Raw genomic sequence first — 16,940 nt, 5'->3', positions numbered from 1 at the left:
AGAACAAACTGTAAAACACCCATAGATAGATAGTTAACATAGATCATGAATGAATTAGCAAACAATTAAAAAACTGGTATTCGGATATTGTGTGAGAAACTATATATTTATATATTCAGTTAAAAAGAGCCACATGATTTTCTGGTCAAGAGTAAGGCACAAATGGTCATATTAAATATCAAAAGTTAAATGAAAACAGTTTTTGTGGACATTTACATTGTACAGTGAAGCCCAGGAAAGTTTGTTGGGTTCAGAGATGTTTGAACCTTTAGAATATAATAGAATAGAAAAGTACTTTATTCATCCCCAAGGGGAAATTTGTCTGTAGCAGCAGCAAACAGGGTTACACAATAAAATAAAATATTGGGTATGGAAAATGCACACTATATACAATGTAATAAAATAACAGAGCAGGACCTATTAAATTTAAGAAAACAAAGTAATAAAAATGCACAGTGTATACACTGAATAGAATAGTGTTAAGTTAACCAAATTAAGTTTATCAAGTAAAAAATATTACAAATTATTTTATTACAGATGAATAACAATATAATCATTTTCTTGGCAAAATACACTTAATGTAATGAACTCCAATGTTTGTGGGTAGTTTTAAATGACAGTTCATGTGATACACCTTGACATTATCCCAATGACTTAATTCCACTCTTCTGTTATGGGTAATACCTAAGGCCTACTGTAAAGACTGTCTGTCACTTTTGTGCTCAGGCATCACTGATAAAAACAAACACTTTGCAGTACCAGAACATGTACTTAACTAGGGTTTAGCTGCCATCTAGTGTTAATTCGTATTAAAACATCTGCGAAACAATTTTCACATTCATTTAATGATATAGACCTCACCCATGGAATTTATAGTATCAAACACTTCCTTTCCTGCATTCTTGGGAATTTGTATACATCAATTTATGGTGGAATATCTTTATTTATGAAAAGGAATACACAAAAATCAGGCGGCAGGTAACAATTACTGTTCGTCAAATGCAATTTTATTCTGAAACCTGCCACCGGAAGTCACGTATGTCGGTGTGGTTCAGTGACTTGAGTAACGGTAGCTGTCTCCTCCGCTCACCCGCTTGTCCCGGCGGTTTGTTGACGTTTACTGGAGCACAGCAGCAGCTAGTAACGGGGCTCTGTCCGTTGTTTCTTGTCGCGTGAGTCAATGAAGCTAGCCGACTAGCTAGTGAGCTAACGCGGCTTGGAATGGGTTTTAGAGTCAAAAGATGATCGCGTCACTTTCGAGAGGAAGTCTGCTGGATGAGGTTCTACACGGAGGCTTCAACGAGGTAACGTTTAGTGTTAAAGTTACTAGTTAGTAACGTTAATGTACATGTTTATTAGCTTAAGTTAGTTCGTTATTCAGCCATAATTCAGCAAGTGAAATACTTTAATCTGCTGTTCGACAGCCAAACAACACAGTGACAAAATTTAACTAATGTAGAAATATTTTTGCAGTTTGTCCAACTTAGTTAATGTTAACGTTGGTTTGTAAAGTTATTAGTTCGGACTAAAAAGTAATTTGGTTAACGTTAGTTGGGTGTAAATACTCGCAATAACGTCAGGGGGGATGGTTGACAGGAAATACGATTACCAAGTAGCGTCAGTGTGTTTCTTACAAAGCCACACATCATATTTAGGGTTTATTTCCTGTGTTATGTTGAAAATGGGGTGCGTTTTTGTGTTGTATCCCGGGACGACGGGCTGTCACGTGACTGAACAAGACCGGTAAAGATGGAGTAGACCGTAACCGTGTGAAATACAGGGAATAATCTACATCAATGGAGAGAACACTGAACCATTCAACTCTTGACTGAACACGAAATTATATGATTCACATTCAAAACAAAAGTAACATACAACCAGTAGTGGGACAATACACTGCCCCCCCCCCCCCCCTCTCCCATTAGTCCTGTCCCAACATAATAAACAAAGGAACTCATTTGTTATGCCATGGTCTCAGCCTTTTTTTGGCCCCCACTCCAAACGTTGTGCATGTGTTCCTCTGTGGTTCATTGTGTGTGTTCCGCTGTGGTTCATTGGATTTGTGTTGTGTTCCTCTGTGGTTTATTGGATTTGTGTGTGTCTGATTGATGGGTTGCAGCAGCAGCTGGCAGCCTATGTTTCGTGGGTGAACTGTCAGCTGAAAAGGAAACCAGGCCTGAAGCCGATCACAAACCTCAGGCATGATCTGCAGGATGGGGTGGTGCTCACGCAGCTCATAGAGATAGTTGGTAAATAAACTTTACTGTAATGTAGTCAAAATCATTTGGTACTGATGGAAATGTCTAACCTGTAGGTGCATCATAATTTCATTTAATCCTTTTTTTAATCTCTTTCTCTCTGATCTCATTCACTTTGGCAGCAGGGGAAACACTAGAAGGGGTCTATGTCGCTCCACAGAACAAAGAGGAGAGCAGGAAGAATGTGGCGCAAGTCTTGCAGTTTATTTCCTCCAAACACATACGCATGCCTCACATATCCGCAAGAGGTAAATCTCAGAGAGTTTGTGTTCCTACACCTACATTTCTCTCCATGTGCATCAAGGAAACAGTGATCATGTTCTTTGTGAAACTTTATTTCACAGCATCATCTGTGCAATTTTAAAAAAGTGTTATAAATCTGCTATATTTGCCTCCCATGTTGATACCAAATGTGTACAAGTCTCGGTCATTACTAAAGGCACAAATGTTCCCTCTCTGTCCACAGACATTGTCGATGGTAATCTGAAATCTGTAATGAGGATAATTCTGGCGTTGGCCGCCCACTTCAAACCCTCAGCCAATCACAGGGCTGCCTCTGGAAGTGGGAGGGGTTTGACAAGAGGCTCTGCCAGCCACAACCCTCTCTCCACTGTTGCATTAGCACAAGGTGCCGCTGCTGCACTGGAGTCAGCGCGACTTGATGCCTCGCAGCCTACACGCGTCACGCATCTCCAGAGGTATGTTGACAACAACAATCATAAACATAAACACAAATCCCTCTCGATGTCTTTCTGTAATATCCAAACGCTCTCTGCCACAGCAAGCGTTTCTTAGATGCGTGTGTAGTCTTTGCTGTCCTCTGGTGGACAAACAGATGGCCAAATTAACATCCTCAACTCTTGAAATACGGCTGTTCTCTATACATATGTTATCAACACTGGCTGCCAGTTCTTAATTATGAATGAATAACCTTTGCTTTGTCTGTCATCTCTTAGTGGCTGGGGGTTGGATGTGGAGAAGAATGTGTGTGTTCGGTCACTGGTCAAGCAGTATGAAAGAGGAACTCCAGATGAGCTGGACAATCCCCAGCCTAGCAGGTAATTTTATTTTACATCAGCATGTTTTAAGCACAATAAGGCAGATATGACTCAGGTGAACATCATACCGTCAGAGGAAAAGTAGACAACTAACCTCTGAGTGCTCTCAAATGCAACATCTTCAATAAGAAACCTGTTTATAGTGTATAGTTTCAAAAAGCATTTGTAAAATATCCTGTAACCCTAATACTTTGAATACTGCAGGGCTGTGATGATAGGCTCAAGAAATGATAAAACTAAACCCTTAAACCACTAAAAGCCTGTTGGCATTCTGGCCTAAATGCATTAAGGCGGTTGCTACAGTTTAGTTGCCAAATGACAAGTAGTATAATTATGCTCATAAATTTGCCATTTGTACGTTGTTGTTTTTTTGTTCAATGTATTTTTACATCAGACTGCAATTCGGTGTTTGTGAGAAAACATATTTCGCTTTGTTGCTATTTATACTGTAGAGTTCAATGTGTCAATGCAGTTCAAGTTCTCTGTTATCTTTCATTTTCAACACCTTTTCTTCCACACTTTGGAATGAATCGACTTCATTCTGTGGTTTATTTGTGTGTTTGCACCACTCTCTGACAGAGCACATGACTTTAGTGCTTCGTGGACATTCTGTGCTCACCCCAGGCAGATGATATAAAAACAGAAACACTCGGCCTTTGTTTTCTCCAGTCACATGTCCAGTTTTGCACCGTGGTGTTCTTTTTTTATCGTGATATTTTTGCTCCGAGAGATGCTAAGCAGTGTGTGCTGCCTTGTTTGCCGTGTCAGGGTGTGTGAGAGTGCAGAGAATCACCAAAAGTCATGGAGTTTTTTTGAGATGCTGACGCCAGAGACCTATCGTGTCTGATGAAGAGTTTAGCCCACTTGTAGCTCACTATGGGGGGGATGCAGATTAAATGGTAAGACCAGACACCGTAGGTGTGGATTCCTGTGTGTGTGTGTGTTTATGCTTATTTTATCATAACTATAAGATGTCTACAGTGCTATAGTGGGACAAGAGACAGTAAATAAATTGATAAATCTGTATTTTGTCCTTCTCGAGCCTCAACTCGGTCAGTCCGCTGTCATCTCCAAGAACTCCACCCGGCAGCCACTCGGACGAACCGCAGGAAGACCCCCACCACCACCAGCAGGAGAGCAGGGGTGAGTCCTGTCCCGCCACACACCGGCAGGTTGATTAGTAGACCTCAAGACGTGTCGTTAACACTGTGTTATGTGTGCGTGCAGTGGAGTCATCCCGTGTTGTAGCGGAGACGGCGTTGGAGGCTTCTCTCAGTGAAACGTTGGAGCAGGAGGTGCAGGAGACACGTAAAATGGTGTCTGCTTTACAGGTACATGCATATTGAGTTCAGTCTCTGGTAACCCTCTGTGTGTGTGTGTGTGTATATAGAGAGTGTTTTGTTTTTCATGTTCTACCCTCTTTGTTTTGAAGGCTCTGCTGCTGCGTGGTTCGCTGCCTGAGGATGAGCAGGATGTGTCTCTGAGTTTGGACCAAGGCAATGCTGATCAGCAGCTGGCAGTGAGGGCCTCTCCACTTGTTCTTTAGATTTCATCCCTTTTTCTCAATCTTTATTTTCATTCTCTGCCCTGCTCTCTCACTCACCACACTCGTATTTGCTGTGTTTTTCCAGCTCTTTGTGTTCAGCACAGATCACATTTCTGTTGCTTTACTGTGTGTATGTGTGAGAGAGGGTGACACGGGTATCAGTTTCCCTTCCTTCTCAGTCCATTGTGGTTCTCACACACATCCCTTTTCTCTCTCTCTTTCTCCAGGTAGTCATTCACAGTCGTCTGGATCAGAGCATGGAGGAGGCTCGGGAGCTAAAGGTAAATTGCGGCATTAGTAATTTTCTGTCGATATGTTCTTCTATTGTGATGACAACATTCACATAAGAGGGTGTTGTTTTGCTGTTTTGCTTTAGAGGGAATTGTTGCGCTGTAAGCAGGAGATGAGAAACTTGCAGGGAGTCAAGGTAAGACTCTTAATCTGCAGTTATTTATGTCATTACCCAGTTGAATAGAACGCTGGTTGCTGGCTAACGTATGGACTTTGTGTCGGTTTGTAAATGTACAGGACGCCCAGCAGCAGAGACTGTGCACTCAGGAGGCATCAATACTGCAGATGAAGCAAGAGCTTCTCAGAGCCAGCATGACGAAGGATGAGCTCAACAACCAGAACGTACACAATCTATTATCTATTCCATTTTCTTTTTAATACAAATTGTTTACCAAACTGTATTCGGTAGGTAGTGTATATGTTAGATGTGTATTGCAAATTTCCCTCCTCTTTGAAAATGTGTTAAAGGCCGAGCTGCAGTGGAAGCTGGAGGAAAGTAACAAGATGTGGGGAGAATTTAAGGTGAGGTTCTCCAATCCCTCTTTTTTCATGATTTAACTAATGTAACTTTGGTTCATAATCCTGATTTGTATCTGTTAGTTGAGTTTTTGCTAAATCATAAACCCGTACGTTTGTCTTTGGTTGGCGGGCTGCAGAAGGAGATAGGACAGAAGGACAGGCTACTGCAGCAACTCAAACACAAGCTCGAAGAAAGCAAAAAAAAGCAGGTATGTGAGCCAGTGTTTTTGTTTTAACTTTTAGGCTCTCGCCGGTTTATATCAGTGTGTGTCTGATTGTGTGTCTCTTTGACAGAGTGAATTGCAAAGAGAGTTGGAGCATAAAATCAGCATCCAGGTAGAACTCTTTCTTCACTGACTCGGCTCTAAAATCTTAATAAACAGTTGAGGTTTAGATCCAAGAATTTAGATATACATTACACACCTTTTCTTTTTCTCAGATTCCCACCAGCACAGAAAACGACGGGTATTCTTACTCTGGAAATCCAGCTCCGTCGATGTCAGACGTAAGTATAGTTTTCATTGATACGGCTGTTCAGTTAGTTATTCATATTTCGCTAACAAAGCATCGCACGACTACATGCTCACATCCTCCTGAATCATATTCTCTTGCAGTATTTAGGCTGCATAATTTGACACATACATTCTAACTTTCATGAAAAGTAAGTTAAAGACATTTGAATGACATGTTAATTACCTGGAAGCCAGTTGCTTTCAAATACAGTATTTGTAGGAGAGAACATGGGACAGGATGTTCTTAACATCGACATAAATAGCATTATAAGGCTGTAAACACACACCAATACAATTAGCTGTTTGTGTTTGTTCTCCGTCAGCAGGCCGAGGAAGTTCAGCTGCTCAGAGATTCACTTCGGAGTCTGAGGAACAACTTCAGAGACCACGACCCACAGCAGCATACGCTGGACACCCTGGAGCAGGGCATAGTATCGCTCATCGACAGACTGCATGTCCTGCATGCACACAGGGTACGAACACGAGCATAAACCACTGACAAATGAAAGAGTACGCTGTCAAATTCATCCATACCGACAGATCTTAGTAATGTAGAGATTTAAAATCATGAAGGGCTGTCGACATTTATCCAAATACTACAGGGAAGGGGGAAATCTCCAAGACGCAAAGGCCCACACACAGACTCTGACACCTGGCCTTGCACAAGTTAGTTGTTTCTAACATGCACTCCCCGAATACACAGAATAGTTGTGCTTTTTACTAACTATGTTTCTGTTCATTTTAGAGGTTTGTCAATCTCACAGTGGTTCTTCTGCCTCCACTAAAGTCCTTTATTTTACTGGAACATCCCCAACACCTTCCATGATCAACATACCGAAGAGGTGCGTGTGTGTGTGTGTGTGTGTGTGTGTCTATATTAAGTGTTTTTGCTGTGAATTTGTCTCCTGCCAGCAGTGATGCTTTACATCCTTACACATACATTTAGGCTAGTCTGCCACAGGTAGAAAATAAAGCAATCTAAAAAATATGAAAGTCACAAGCCGTCAAGAAGAGTGAGTCTCTTTGTTCACATGGTCCAGGCTGGGGGAGGTTACTCTGAAGGATGTTAAGGCAGCCGTGGATCGAGAGGGAAACTACAGGTACCACTTCAAAGCCCTGGATCCTGAGTTTGGCACCGTGAAAGAAGAGGTAAGGGAAGGCTCTGACACGAATAGTCAACTTTAGCACTAGCCTGTGTTGCGCTACACTCTAAAAGATGGAGGATGAATTCCATAGTCCTTGATCTGTGTTCATTCCGATAAGAGCAGTCATATATGAAGATAGTGTGTTCTTTATGTCTGTGTGCAGGTGTTCCTGGATGGAGCGATCATTCCAGGCTGGGAAGGAAAAATAGTGGCGTGGGTAGAAGAGGACCGCTGTGAGGAAAGGTAACGGCATGCTAATTCTGCCTCTCTCTTTTCATGGGAGTCTCAATGGTAAACAATGCACTTTCTGTTGTGTCTTAGTCCATTGTAGGTGCAAGCTGAAGGACATGCCACTCTGATCCTAGAGGCACATCAACTGTTCAGCAGAGGCACAAGTGGACCCTTTTGAGATTTGAATTATTCGCGAAATACTGTAAGACTTGTCAGCGAGAGATTTGATCAGCTGGTACTAAACCCCACTGATGGCCCTACCCGCCCTGTGAAGCTCAGTGCCTTACAAAGCAAAGCTAGTTCCATCATGTGCTTGTTATTGCCAGGCTGTTACTGTATTATCACAACTGGACAGAAGCATTATTTTGTATTGAACTGTTTCTAAAGCCACAGTTGTGTTGTTGTTTCCCTTCTAGTTGAAATCGGAGGTTTGTACTATATTTAAGAATTAGAAAAAAGGTGCAAAGTAATGTTTAATTGTTCACTTTTCATTCCTTATTCAGCAATGAAGTCTATGAAACAAATACTACCAGATGTTAGAAACACGTATTGACCATTGTTTTTTTGTTTAATTTAACTGTGAATATAAATTGAATATACAGTATTATCTAGGAATTTGGAAAAACATTTTCTGGGTGAGAAACAAATACCACTTTTACATTAGAAGTATTACAAAGTGTGTGTGGGGGGGGGGGGGGGGGTAAAAAAAAATCGGACAAACTTTGTACAACTTAATTTTGATTTGATGCTGCACAAGGTTGATTACATACAATATAAAAAGATAACACAAAAGAAGGACGGTGACGGTCATCTGAAGACAGAAAATAAAAGGAACACCGACTTCAGTTTCACGAAATAGGACCCAAATCCAGATGTGGGCTTAAATGTAAGTCTGTAGCTCACCAGATGTTAACAGAAATGCTCAAACTGAACTGCTGTCAGTGAAATTGAAATGATGCTGGAATTTTGACGTTCATGTAGAAATGCAGATGAACAGCACTGTTGTTTTGTTTACTTCATGTAATTGTTTTGTACATTTGTGTAAAATGATTTTCAGTCTATCTTTCATTGTTTTAAGTTAATGGCTCTTATTTGTCTAAAGACAGATTCCTGTGAGATTAGAATATGATAAGAAGATGCCGTATTGTGAATTTCACTATTTTGGTATGTGAGCATAGACAGTGTGTGTGTGTGTGTGTGTGTGTGTTTGTGTTTGTGTGTGTGTGTGTGTGTGTGTGAGAGTGTGTGTGAGAGAGAGACATCAAAATGGACCTTTGACATGTTTTCCTTCACTCTGCTTCTATCTTCCTATGTTTGCCAACTGAAATATGCATCGGTCTACTTTTATATCGACATGTTTGAATGCCATAACTGCCCTTACTGTAAAATGTACAATTTGTTTGTGAGATGGTTATAATATATGGTTACTGTCTGTTTAAAAAATACAGTTGTTGAATGTTAGAAAGACAGATCATTTAAAATAAAGCCTGAGTTTTGTTTTTAAAAAGATTATCCGTTTTTATGGTGTCTAGGAGACGGTGGATTTTTACGAATTAATGGATATTGATAGACGGTTAAAGTCTTAAAAAATTCCCAAGCATCTTCATTTTCATCACTGTAGAATATTTCACAGTAGATGGAAAAACTCCCATCTCTCTGCTGACTTTTGGAAATGTATTCTCTAGTTCATGTCACTTGGGATGGATCGGCCCCTGAAACCTGACTGAGCTGTTCAGTCATCACAAGCTCAGCTCAAACACACAGGACTCCATTTGAAAGTCTAGCTCAGTCCCCAAAGTTACCAAAGATGTAAAAAAATGTCAAATAACTCCAAATACTCAGGTCATGATTGGAGAAGACACAGGAAAACTAACCAAAAATTCACATTTGAGAAGCTAGAACCAGAGAATTTTGGCATGTCTTACAAAACATAAGAAACGATTAGTCGATTGGAGATCAATTTTTGTTTTAAAAATGGATTATTTCAGCACTAGAATATGCTGGATGTAACTATCAAACAGTGTGGAATAATGTGAAAGGCAGCTACATTCACCTTACGATGGGTTCTGGTTCTCAGTCAAATATTTCACTGAAACTGTGTGGTTGCTGATATAATTGCAGTAAAATACAGCATTGCAGCTCTTGAGTAATATTTCTAGTTTGAACCACCAGTCTACGGATAAATGTCTTCCCTCATTCAACTAGCAACAGAGTTTAATTCAGCATGGCGGTGGTATTTGGTGATTGAAATTTGAACGGACACGGTTTACGACATGTTTACGACGCCTCTTTCTAAGCTACGGCAGGACAAGGAGGGGAGCCGTAAAGCGTTGTGTTTTGGACTGGAGGAGGTCATTAGAAAGTGAGGAGTAAGTACGGGCTGCACAGAGGATATATCTGATGCCGGTGTAAGACAAACACATAATTCAACAGCTCTGTTTTAGTGTTTTCAACCGCTGCGACATGCTCCGTCTCATCCTGCGGCTCAGGCCGTCCTCCGGGCTGCACTGTCCCCGTGCCCTCCTCGTCGGGCCTGCTTCGCTCAGCACCCGCTCCGTGCCTGGGACTGGTTCTCTGAAGCGGCTTCACTGCGGAGCGGCGTCCCGGTCGGTGTGTGTCGGCTTCAGCCACAGGGGGACTCTGCTGCGGTGTCACCAGCTGACAGGCAGCTATCAGGGCCAACGTTTCTACAGCCTGCCGCCGCACGTGAAGGTAAAGTTAACGTACGATAGGTTGCTAGCATGACCTCTCTAGCTAGCATGTCAGGTAGCCCTGTGATGTACCAAGCACACTCTGACACTCTTGTAACGTTAGTTAAATACAGATGCTGCACGAGGTTTAAATTGTACATTTTAATTCAGCAAACTGCTTCCTAGCTGTAACCTTACCAACATATTATTTTATGCCATTAGGTGGCAACATTTGAGCTGGGTACAGTGGTAGTTGAGTCATAACATGTAGGCTTTAATCAGTTTTATATGACTTGAATACATTCAGGTTTGAGTTACAAAGTGCTCCCGTAAACCAGTAAAGTCAGCATGGGTCCTGTCATACGTGTTTTACATTATCACACATCTATACGTTATTCAATGTCTTTGGTGCAGCAGATACACTTCAATGTTATTCAGGCTCTTCTCTTTCACTAAATGCGACCCAAATTGAAACTCCGCCTTAGTTGTCAGTGTGTAGCACACCAGCATGTAACGTCATGTAAACATAACACGCATAATACTGCTGATTCTGTAACTTTGACAACAAATTGCAATTAATGTAGATCTGCCTGGGACCCCCTCTTCAACATGACGTGTCTTTACATGCAGCACTTGTGTTTATATACTATCAGATGTTATGCAACCTTGGACATTACCCCAAAAACATTACAGATGTGGAGAAATGCAGCTGTATGTGGGTCATTTATTGTGAAAGGGAATGAGCTGATGGTGATGTAGCAACTGTAGTTACAACCCCTGACATCTGCCAGTATTTTGCAATGCCCCATCATGAATATTTGGTTGACATTTGGTTATCCACCAGGTCAAATATGGTGCGTCTTCATGACTCTTTCATTTTTGAACACCTGGACTTTGTTTTGTGTTTTTCAGGTGGAGCTGCCTGCGCTGTCCCCCACCATGCAGACGGGAACGATAGCACGCTGGGAAAAGAAGGAGGGAGAGAAAATCAGCGAGGGCGAACTTATAGCTGAGGTTAGGACCCGTTTGTGTGCGTGTTCCCCGTATTATTGTAGGAAATTGTCACTGCACGTTTTTAAAAAATGTTTCTATCTTTGTAGGTGGAGACTGACAAGGCCACTGTTGGTTTTGAGATGCTGGAGGAGTGCTATCTGGCAAAGATCCTGGTTCCTGAAGGGACCAGAGATGTCCTCATTGGAGCTGTGATCTGCATCACGGTTGACAGGTCTGTCCTTCGACAATGTAAACAAGCTGGAAACCAGGGTAACCTCACCATATAGGACAATTAATAATTCAAATTAGTCTGCAATATTCTCCGGGTTTTCCTGTCCAAACGCATGCAGGTTAGGATTGTCATGATCAGTTTGAAAGCAGTGTGCATCCTGTGCACTGTTTTATAAATGAGACCCCGTGTCCTTTAGTCTAGATGTGGTTATGCTTCGTGTAAACGTATGTCTCATATTTGTGTGTATATTTTCCCGGCAGCCCTGACCTCATCTCAGCCTTTAAAGACGTAACGTTGGAGTCTCTTCAAGCAGCCGGTGCCGGTCCTTCCCCGGTGTCCTCCACTCCTGCTGCTACTGCTGCTGCTGCTCCCCCTGCAGCCCCAGGCAGCTCTTACCCCCCACACATGAAGGTAGGCTCGTTCTCACATAAACAAAGTACAGTCCGGTGTGGAGCATGTGACGGGCTGGATGTGACGACAGATCATTGTGTCTACTGCACGTTGGAGCAGGAGTTTCTGATCGTCTCTGCATTTATCACAATATGTCTTGTGAGGTTTATTGAATTAACAGAGTATGTTGAAAATGCTTTGTGTGTTATCAAGTCTCTAAAACTAACTTTAAAATATTGATATTAAGCTGTTAGCTCTGTTGAATAGTTCCTCTAGATTTAATCCGTTTTAAGGAAGCATATCAAACACAACGGCAGGGATTCCATATTTCTTTGTTACCTAAATTACACAAGCTTCAACCAGAGATTCTTATTATTTAAATATCTCTTTGCTATTGTTTTGTGGTGGTTTCTGTTTGGAAGACCTTCTTTCTCGCTGTATGTGACGTGTCAACCTGAAGGCTTCCATCTCATGTCACATCAGCTGGTCAGGTCGCCATTGTTGCTGAGAATAGAGACAACATGTTGTCAGTTGAAGACATTATATTTAGGTAGGAAAGGTGTTTTTAAACCTTCTCTGATTCGTCTCAGTCTGCTCTTTCTAATGTCTCCGACCAGACTCAAACTGGGGAGGTGACAGTTACATCATTTCTCCTGTCGCTCAAGCTTGTTTGTGTTGCAGGTCACACTTCCTGCCCTCTCCCCCACCATGACGATGGGAACAGTGCAGCGCTGGGAGAAGAAGGTGGGAGAGAAGCTGAGTGAAGGAGATCTGCTGGCTGAGATCGAGACCGACAAGGCGACCATCGGTAAACCTAAACTGACCAAACACTGCAGAGCACTACAGAGCTGTTTAACATTTGATAAATTGTTTTATTTTATCAAATGTCCCAAATCAACTGTCTCGTATCCTGACAGGAAAAAGCTCACCGTGCTCAACATGTCCCTCTTAATGTGTGTGTGTGTGTGTGTGTGTGTAGGCTTTGAGGTGCAGGAGGAGGGATACTTGGCCAAAATCATGGTGGCAGAGGGAACTCGGGATGTTCCCCTGGGAGTGCCGCTCTGCATCATTGTAGAGAAAGAAAGTGACATCGCCGCCTTCAGGGATTATGTAGAGACTGGAGTGACCGAGGTTTCCACACCGGCTCCAGCACCAGCGGTGAGACACTCGCTGAACAAATGTACCCAAATACTCCCAGAAACATCCTGAATTTGCTTCTATTCAGATCTAAGTGATTTCTTTGACTGTGATTTGTGAGCGTTGTGTGTTTAATGTTCCAGGCTGCAGCTCCAGCTGCTGCTGCAGCAGCAGCACCCAGTTCTGCTCCCACAGCCGCTGCCCCGGCAGCACCCAGGAAAGGCCGCATGTTCGCCAGCCCGCTCGCCAAGAAACTCGCTGCCGAGAAAGGAATTGACCTGGCACAGGTCAGCGGTAAGTGACCAAGACGCAGGTAGTGACGAAGATCCTTATTGGAAGAAGATGACTTAGTTAGATCCAGAGAAAGCAATAGTAAGATGTTTGATGTGCTGTATGATGTGTGTTCAGGCTCTGGTCCTGATGGGCGCATCACCAAGAAAGATATTGACAGCTTTGTTCCACCAAAGGCTGCACCCGTAAGTGACGCGCACACTTTAGTCTAATTTATTCATCCTGTGTAATCATATGCAGCAACTTTACATTTCTATAACTGATTATTCATATCCAATCTTTGATATAAGAATGTAGTGCTCAGACAATTTGCTGTAATTGAAAAATCATCAGAAAATGACACTTTCATTGTTTTTGTCCGCTAAAATGAAAGACAGTGCTGCTTTTTAATGTTTTTTTGGGTTTAAAACAAAATCTGCAATTTGAAGACCTTGAGCTGTGTGACATTATGAAGAACACTTTTCAATTTCAGACACATGGAAAAGGTTTCTCATCATTTTGATTTTGTTTTTAAGTTAGAATACGCTACAATGTCCTGAACGTTCTCGTGTCCTGCTGTCTGTGCCTCCGAGTATTGCTTTAATGAAACGATTTCCGTTGGCAGGTCACAGCTGCTGCTGCTGCTCCCGCTGCAGCCGTAGCTCCGGCTGCTTTTACACCGGCTGCACCAGCTGGGACCTTCACAGACATCCCGATCACCAACATCCGCAAGGTGAGAGTAAACGCACGCACCTGACTGTTGGACGAGGACTTCCTCTCCTCTGATAGCAGTCGGGTATAATTCCTGACTTGGTGTTGGTGTGAATGCTGTGAGGCAAACACCCTGAGGGGGCTCTCAGAGTGTAGCTCTGTTATCTTTGACTTGTGCTTCTACATTCTGCGTTGGCGAGTGGCGACAGGCACTACTGCATTCATCAACACAGGCTCAGCTAACGCACCGTATTCCTCTCCATGATGAATTATGGATCAAAGCTTCAGTGCACAAATGCGTCTCTCCTGCAGGTCATCGCTCAGAGGCTGATGCAGTCCAAACAGACCATTCCCCACTATTATCTGTCCGTAGATGTCAACATGGACCAAGTGCTCGAGCTACGGAAAGATCTCAATGCTGTGAGTTTTTATTTATATATAGACACGCAACAGAACAAGAAACTCCTTATTTTTCCTCGGAAGTAAAATGATTATGTCCTGTGTCTCTAAAACCACCTCGCCTCCTCTCTGCAGGAGGTGAAAGCCCAGAATATCAAGCTCAGCGTGAATGACTTCATCATCAAAGCCAGCGCTCTGGCCTGCCTCAAGGTACCCGAGTGCAACTCCTCCTGGATGGATACGGTCATCCGCCAGTGAGTAAACACACGTGAACAGGCACCACCAAACACATGTAATATATACAGTCAACAGGGAATGTGTTCTCTTGGTTTGTCGATCGGATCTGGTCAGAGTACACAAACATAAACTTATCAATCAAATCTTCTAATCTGGTAACCTTTGCGTCTTTACATTTTGTCTGCAGTTGATTGCTGGATATTGGTCTTTAAAGGTGTAACTGCACTATTGTGCCAGTAGGAGGCGCTCAACTCGCAGACATTTGGTTTTCAGTTAAACAAACGTCACCGTGACCACATTTCTGTGCTTACCGTCTGTATTGACTTCAAACGTTTCCAGGAATCACGTGGTGGACCTGAATGTAGCTGTGAGCACAGCCAGTGGTCTCATCACGCCCATAGTCTTCAACGCCCACACCAAAGGACTGGCTACCATCAGCTCCGATGTGTCGGCCCTCGCTGCCAAAGCAAGAGAAGGCAAACTGCAGCCGCACGAGTTCCAGGTACGACACAGGATCTGATTCTGTTGGGAAATGTCATTTTTTTCAAATTATAAGAGTTGTGGAATGATTAGTTTTATGCAGATTTCGTCTGTCTAGTGAAGCGGCAAATTGAAACGGTCCTCGTCAACGTGTGTTTGCTTCCACCAGGGAGGTACGTTCACAATCTCTAATTTGGGAATGTTTGGCGTCAAGAACTTCTCTGCGATAATCAACCCCCCTCAGGCCTGCATCCTCGCCGTCGGGGGCTCGGAGAAACGTCTGCTGCCTGCCGATAACGAGAAAGGGTCAGTGTCGTGACTACAACACTAATGCATGTTGGACAGTTTGCATTTTAAATCTGATGCAGCGTGCGTGTTGGATCTTGCAGGTTTGACGTCGCCAGCATGATGTCGGTGACGCTGAGCTGCGACCACCGGGTGGTGGACGGAGCGGTCGGCGCTCAGTGGCTCGCAGAGTTCCGCAAGTTCCTGGAGAAGCCCTTCACCATGCTGCTGTAATTGGACTGAACTGCCGTTAAACTGCAGCAACGGGCAGCGGCCTCTCGCGGAAGTGATCCGATTGGTCTGAACTGGTCTGGATCCTCCTGTGATTGGCCTGCCTGCCACCAGGTCACTCCCAGTTACCCTGACGGGGAAGAGGCAGAACTCACACCGCTTACCCCTCTCTCGCTCTCTCGCTGTCCGTCCTGTCTGTCTCTCGCTCTCTCTCTCTCGCTCTCGCTCTCGCTCTCTCGCTGTCCGTCCTGTCTGTCTCTCTCTCTCTCTCTCTCTCTCTCTCTCTCTCTCTCTCTCATTCTCTCTCTCTCTCTCTTACTCATACACTATTTATTGAAGCCCCTTTTCAACAGAACACAATTAGCTTTATTTTATCCTAGAGTAGAGACCGGTCACATGTCACTAAAGCATTGATACTGTTTTACAAAGGGAAGAGTTACATGTCCAACCAGCAAACGTATTTATCCCAAAACGTGTGTGTGTGTGAGAATGTGATAAAGACATCGAGAAGTGGAGCTCTCTGTTGGTTCCAGTCTTTTGAGTAAAGGGTTGTGATGTTGGAGGATGGAGCTAAATGTATGTTAGCTTTGAGACACAGTTCAGATCGACACACACACAAACTTGTCCCTGTTCAGTGGCCACACACACACAATTGAAAGGTTGAGTGTGTTTTCTGTTGGTTGATGCTAGAGTGTGTATATAACACAGTGCTGTGTATATATACTGTGTGTATATATAAACGGTGGTGAGTTGTTTGGTTGAACTGACAGAGCTGTGTTGAGGCCTCACCATATAACTTAATATCTCTACAGTCCTGAAAGATAACAAACACTCCTAAAGGAAGGAATGAACGGTTTTGCAAATTGATTGTCTCGTCTCGGACACTTACCCTTAGAAATATTCTATATTTCACTGCTGCAACGCACAATGCTGGTGCTGGATGTTATCTGTTTGAATAAAGTGGAAGATGTCAATCTTGTGCCATATGCTCTTTGGTTTTGTTTTTTATAAACTGACTCCGTGTGATCACACACAATCTAAAACATTTTTGGAAATTTGTAAAAAAACATAAACATTTCAACTAGAACTCCCAAGAAGCTGCCCTGCCTAACATTTCCCTGTTGCAACATATAAAATCACCATAGTAACATGTATTTAAATGAATAAAGGAAAAGAGAACGGCTCTCACCTCAAGAAACCTTTTTTTAGTCAGCCTGACTTTAATCTTTAGCTGTTGTGTTCAAATGAACTATTGCTTTAATTTCCTCGCCCCGCTTCTGCTCCAACACTCCACTAATTAGTTTTGGTTAATAGCATTAGTGGGC

At 42.9% G+C, this 16,940-nt stretch overlaps 2 protein-coding genes across 3 annotated transcripts; both read left to right on the top strand.

Moving 5' to 3' along the window:
- The first annotated feature begins 1,184 nt into the window (after nt 1-1,184).
- LOC306788155 (dixin-A-like) lies at nt 1,185-8,207 on the top strand. 2 transcript variants are annotated; one of them, XM_079283548.1, is made up of 21 exons: nt 1,185-1,304; nt 2,120-2,249; nt 2,381-2,506; nt 2,725-2,956; nt 3,215-3,316; nt 4,359-4,459; nt 4,544-4,647; nt 4,749-4,835; nt 5,090-5,143; nt 5,239-5,289; nt 5,391-5,495; nt 5,622-5,675; nt 5,810-5,881; nt 5,967-6,008; nt 6,112-6,177; nt 6,511-6,657; nt 6,787-6,850; nt 6,930-7,026; nt 7,225-7,333; nt 7,493-7,572; nt 7,651-8,207. In XM_079283548.1, exons 1-21 carry the CDS (start codon nt 1,242-1,244, stop codon nt 7,658-7,660), a joined length of 1,896 nt encoding a protein of 631 aa, XP_079139674.1. In that variant the 5' UTR covers nt 1,185-1,241; the 3' UTR covers nt 7,661-8,207. The 2 variants fall into 2 exon arrangements, with proteins under 2 accessions (XP_079139674.1, XP_079139673.1); XM_079283547.1 differs by having other exon boundaries at nt 6,508-6,657.
- A 1,674-nt stretch (nt 8,208-9,881) lies between these two features.
- On the top strand, nt 9,882-16,594 carry dlat (dihydrolipoamide S-acetyltransferase (E2 component of pyruvate dehydrogenase complex)). Its single transcript, XM_079282808.1, has 14 exons — nt 9,882-10,272; nt 11,163-11,264; nt 11,351-11,475; nt 11,736-11,886; nt 12,547-12,673; nt 12,845-13,023; nt 13,146-13,296; nt 13,411-13,478; nt 13,898-14,005; nt 14,296-14,403; nt 14,518-14,636; nt 14,959-15,121; nt 15,269-15,405; nt 15,489-16,594. Exons 1-14 carry the CDS (start codon nt 10,024-10,026, stop codon nt 15,616-15,618), a joined length of 1,917 nt encoding a protein of 638 aa, XP_079138934.1. The 5' UTR covers nt 9,882-10,023; the 3' UTR covers nt 15,619-16,594.
- Nucleotides 16,595-16,940: the final 346 nt, after the last annotated feature.

This window comes from Melanostigma gelatinosum (genome assembly GCF_949748355.1).
Source record: "Melanostigma gelatinosum genome assembly, chromosome: 14".
NCBI lineage: Eukaryota > Metazoa > Chordata > Actinopteri > Perciformes > Zoarcidae > Melanostigma > Melanostigma gelatinosum.
Note: the sequence above shows the minus strand (reverse complement) of the source record. Positions and strands in the feature narration are given on the sequence as shown.